Source organism: Porites lutea, chromosome 12, assembly GCF_958299795.1.
Source record: "Porites lutea chromosome 12, jaPorLute2.1, whole genome shotgun sequence".
Lineage (NCBI taxonomy): Eukaryota > Metazoa > Cnidaria > Anthozoa > Scleractinia > Poritidae > Porites > Porites lutea.
In genome coordinates, this window is record NC_133212.1 from 6,782,531 (window position 1) to 6,787,551 (window position 5,021).

At 40.6% G+C, this 5,021-nt stretch overlaps 1 protein-coding gene across 1 annotated transcript in view; it reads left to right on the forward strand.

Annotated features, from left to right (window-relative positions):
• The first annotated feature begins 3,316 nt into the window (after positions 1-3,316).
• LOC140953627 (uncharacterized) overlaps positions 3,317-5,021 on the forward strand; it is a 4,536-nt gene continuing 2,831 nt past the window's right edge. Inside the window, exons 1-2 of the mRNA XM_073403044.1 lie at positions 3,317-3,792; positions 4,522-4,661. Of these exons, the coding sequence (XP_073259145.1) occupies positions 3,317-3,792; positions 4,522-4,661 (616 nt within the window). The remainder of the gene's footprint in view (positions 3,793-4,521; positions 4,662-5,021) is intronic.

Consider the following 5,021-nt stretch of genomic DNA (forward strand, 5'->3'; position numbering starts at 1 on the left):
TATGCAAGGCATACAGTGGTAATACCCTCTCGTTGTGGTTTTTTTTTGTATAGGCTTGTGACGTCCATTGAAACATGTATGGCACTTTTAGGCAGTTTAATCCTCTCGATGAAGTTAATAATAAAAGTCTGTCGTATCTTTAAGATACGAAACTTGTAGTTGTGCTATTGGCTGAATAAGGTTGTCAACAAATGCTGAGATCCGTTCTGTATGTCCGGAACACCCTGATATAATAGGTCTTCCGACAGGTGTCGGTTTGTGGATTTTAGTAAGTGTGTAAAACACGGGGATTCGCGGAGGATTAGACGTAAGGGAGAGCCATTTAGCCGTCGTTTTATCAATGTGGCCTTCTGAGAGCAATGTTTTAATAAGTTGTTGAGCTTCTTTGGTTGTAGTTTCAACCATTGGTTTGTCTAGAGGTCGGTAGTTATTTAAATCATCAAGCAGAACCCGACCTTCGTTTAGTTTGTCCTGTCTGCTCATCAATACGGTAGACTACGAGTAGTCCCCCATTTTTCCTCAGGGATAGTAGAGCGAGTGAAACGCGAGCGCGCGTGAACATCACCCCACGCGAGAAAAGGCGACACGCGGCGGGGAGAGAGAAAAATGAGGGACTACAGCTCATTTTTCTCTTTTCTTCCGGCGCGCGCATTTGATATCTGCCAAGCGCGGACTAGATGCGGATTGTTCTAGTCTGCTTTTCTCTCTCGCGGCGGCGAAAGAGAAAAATGAGCTGTAGTCCCTCATTTTTCTCTCTCCCCGCCGCGTGTCGCCTTTTCTCGCGTGGGGTGATGTTCACGCGCGCTCGCGTTTCACTCGCTCTACTATCCCTGAGGAAAAATGGGGGACTACTCGTAGTCTACCGTATTGATGAGCAGACAGGACAAACTAAACGAAGGTCGGGTTCTGCTTGATGATTTAAATAACTACCGACCTCTAGACAAACCAATGGTTGAAACTACAACCAAAGAAGCTCAACAACTTATTAAAACATTGCTCTCAGAAGGCCACATTGATAAAACGACGGCTAAATGGCTCTCCCTTACGCCTAATCCTCCGCGAATCCCCGTGTTTTACACACTTACTAAAATCCAAAAACCGACACCTGTCGGAAGACCTATTATATCAGGGTGTTCCGGACATACAGAACGGATCTCAGCATTTGTTGACAACCTTATTCAGCCAATAGCACAACTACAAGTTTCGTATCTTAAAGATACGACAGACTTTTATTATTAACTTCATCGAGAGGATTAAACTGCCTAAAAGTGCCATACATGTTTCAATGGACGTCACAAGCCTATACAAAAAAAAACCACAACGAGAGGGTATTACCACTGTATGCCTTGCATACGAAGAATTTCACCAAGGAAACCCTCCAGTCCCTACCAGATTTTAAGCGAAATGCTTAGTCTGATACTACTAGAAAACTCGTTCCAATTTAACGAGAAAGATTATCATCAAACCCATGGAACAACCATGGGCACGAAAATGGCCGTAGCCGTTGCTAACATCTTGATGGCCAAAATAGAAAAAGAAGTACTCAGACAGAGCAGCATTAAGCCCATCTTTTGGAAAAGGTTTATCGATGACGTCATATCAGTATGGGACACAAGCAGAAACAAAATAGAAGAATTCGTGCTACAGGTAAACAACTTCCATCCTACAATCAAATTCACACACGGCTGAAATATCAGAAACAGGACTACATTCTTGGACACGAAAGGTACAAAGGTGTCAGATTGAACAAGGATTCTATCCTTGACGTTCGAACACACTTCAAGCCCACAGAGACATTCCAATACACGAATTTGTATTCGTGTCACCCACCAGGCGTCGCAAAAGGCTTCATCAAAGGAGAAGCTATAAAGGCTTCTAAGAACAATTCCTCTGAAATCACTTTTGAAGAGAACATGAGGAATTTTTCAACACGCCTCAAGAATAGAGATTACCCAGCTACAACTGTAGAAAAACACCTCTCAGAGGTCATTTTCGCAGACAGAAAGAAAGCACTAGAACAGAGAAACAAAAATGTTAGTAAGAAAATACTACCCTTTGTAACGCAATACCAGCCTGCGTTGCCCAACCTCAAAAACATACTCCTGGGGATATCTCAGAAACATCTTTAAGGAACCTCCCCTCATTTCATATCGCAAAGGAAAATCCCTAAAAGACACTCAAGTAAGAGCTAAACTATAAAGGTTTTAAGACCAATCTATTTGCGAACTGCAGGAGTCGTGTAGGCCCCTCAACACTTTTAAACCTTGAATTCCAGCCTGTCTGCTCGGTTTCAGTCCCTCTCGGAAACAAAACTGATCAAAAATTGTCGTCTCCCTTCTTGATTTAAAAAACATGAATCTTGATTTAGAAAACGTGTCTCTTGATATATGACATGAAACACGTGGGAATTGAAATTAAATTCTACAATCCTGACACATTCAAAAAGCAAATTGACGTTAATTTTATCGATCTTGATAGTGAATTGGTGGATTTGAATTATAAAGTTGCATCTTTGATATTTTGTCACTTTTGGCGTAGCATAATATAGCGGAATCCATTTTAAACCTAAAATTATGAAAAAAATATCGCGAACATCTGAATAGGCACATTCCACAAAAGATATACGAATTCGCCTCGTTGGCACTTGCCGGAAGGTACCCCTAGTTTTAAAAATTTTTAACCTCTTAAATTTTTATCCCGTTACTCGTTTTCTCGTTACTGCGTTACTCTGTTTAGTAACACCCCGTTCACAGTAATCAACATCCCATTGTTTATTCAACCCCGTATTTCCCCGGAGGCGGAATTCACAAAGTCTTCGCCTGACTTTTCAGTTTGCTGAGTTTTACGTTCATGTATAAAGGTCCTCAGTCTGAACGTGAAGAAAATTATCGAATGCGTTTGACGTAATGCCTACTGAATACTGCTGTGATTGTGACCTGAGATCAGGCTCTGTTTTCGTTTCGCTTTGAAAATTACATTCCGGCGGGCAAGGCAAAACGGTAGCCGTTAGATAGAATGTATGAGAACCGCTAAGATTGGGCCTGATCTCAGCTAGGTGATTGTCACGAGAAAAACTCCTGTGAGACTCACGTGAATCTCGTGATAGTGCGTCCCCTCTAGCCATTTCCTTTTAAGGGAGTTATTTTAAAAACAACCCCGATCTTGCTGCGCCGTGTTTTCCCACTGCAACTGATTTCCGCACGATTTTGTATTTCACAGGTTCACAGGAATTGAAGCCTGTTTATATCTCCGGCGCAACTTTGTTTGAGACGTTTCCGCTAACAAGCAGTTTGAGGCTTAAACTCCGTCTTTAATCATGGGATCAAGTTGTTCTGTTTTGAACGATACCGAGTACGAAGTCTGGGTCACGGACAGAATCAACTGGCCGGTTCTCATAGGAGTTTCTGCTGGTGTCGCCGTCCCGTTGCTAATTGCAGGAGCAATAGTTACTAATCTAGTACTCGTTTTGAAAGGTGTAGGCGAATGTGTCCTTCAAACGCTAAAAATAGTGGGGGAAGGAGCAAACATCGCCAATACGATGAGCAAGAAACAGAAAAAGAAGCAAATTGAAGATCTTCAAGAGTTTTTTCGAGAATTTCAAGCTGCAGCTACGCTAATCCGCCCCGGTGAGAAATACACATGGTCAGGAACTCTATCTCTAACTAAGAGAGTGCATGTTATGAATGAATTGCTTCAGTTTGATGACAAGGCCTGTTTTACAGGTCCTACACATCGTTCTGAAAAGGTTTATCGGATATCAAAGCACTTCACAAGACTGGATGTCCGGGAAAGGTAATTCCTCGAATACTCATCGGTAAAACCTTTATCGTTTATTTGTAATAAACTTATGACTTAAGCTTATACACTGATTACTCTTTCGCGAAGGTTTTGTAAGATATTTAGAAATACTCGTTTTGAACTTTAAAGTTGTTTGTTATGATAAAGGAATGAGTGTAAATGCGTTTTTTGTTAACCTAATGCTCTTTGCTTGGTTATTACAGTCAAAGCAGGTCAATCATACCAACTAAGATTCTATTGATGAATTGATTATTTGAAAAATGAATCCGTTAGTGGTTCCCGTATCTTTTGTCAAATTCAAATAGGCATTTCTGCATGCGTGATGAGCAGTGAATATCTAACAAGAACTTCTCTGTATTAGGTCAGATTGAAAATCTTTGAATGGATTATATTTCTTAGAAGACACTTACATCAACTTCAGGGAAACTGAGGTGGTAGAAATTTCGTAACTGCCTCGGGTGTGAATTCACGGCTCATTACGCATGCAAGAATGCAGAGATGAATCTGAAATCTACAACTACCAACGGATTCAACTTTCAAATAATAAATTCATTAATGGGGGGGGGGGGGGGGGGTACGCTTGACCTGGCTTGACTGTAACGTGATAAGTGACTGAAAATAATAACAAAAAATAATATAATTATATCAAACTGAAAACGTTTTCGTAAAGTTTGGAGCATGCAGAACTAGAGAATTGTTATGTTCCTTCTGCTTTCAATGCAGGTCCTCAGAAAATACGACCATGGCTTCTTCACTCCCGGAAGAAATTTGCCCTGATGCTACCTCAGTTGAAATAGAGGCTGCACTGTCGGCATCTGGAGGCGATGCTAACCAGGCAGCGCAAGCCCCTCTTGGTAACTCCTGTAAGAGTTTTAATAAAGTCTCAAGTTTATTTCATAGTTAGGCCGCTTTTAACGGTTAAACGATGAGAGAAGGGCGTTATTTCGAATCTTCAAGAAACGATTTTATCTCGAAAGCCTTTAAAAAAAAAAAGAAACGAAACAAAACTGGAGTATTTGCAATTAAACTGTAAAATGTCAAAAAATGCAAGAGAAATTGACCTGTTTGATGACAAACCAACTAGGCCACGGAATGTGACCGGGATTTCGTAATAAGGACTAATTAGGAATTGTCAATAGTGTTTTGAATGAATAGCTTTTTTCTTTTCTTTTTTTCAAGCGACTTAATTGTAAATAGGATTTTTTAAAATCCTATTTACAATG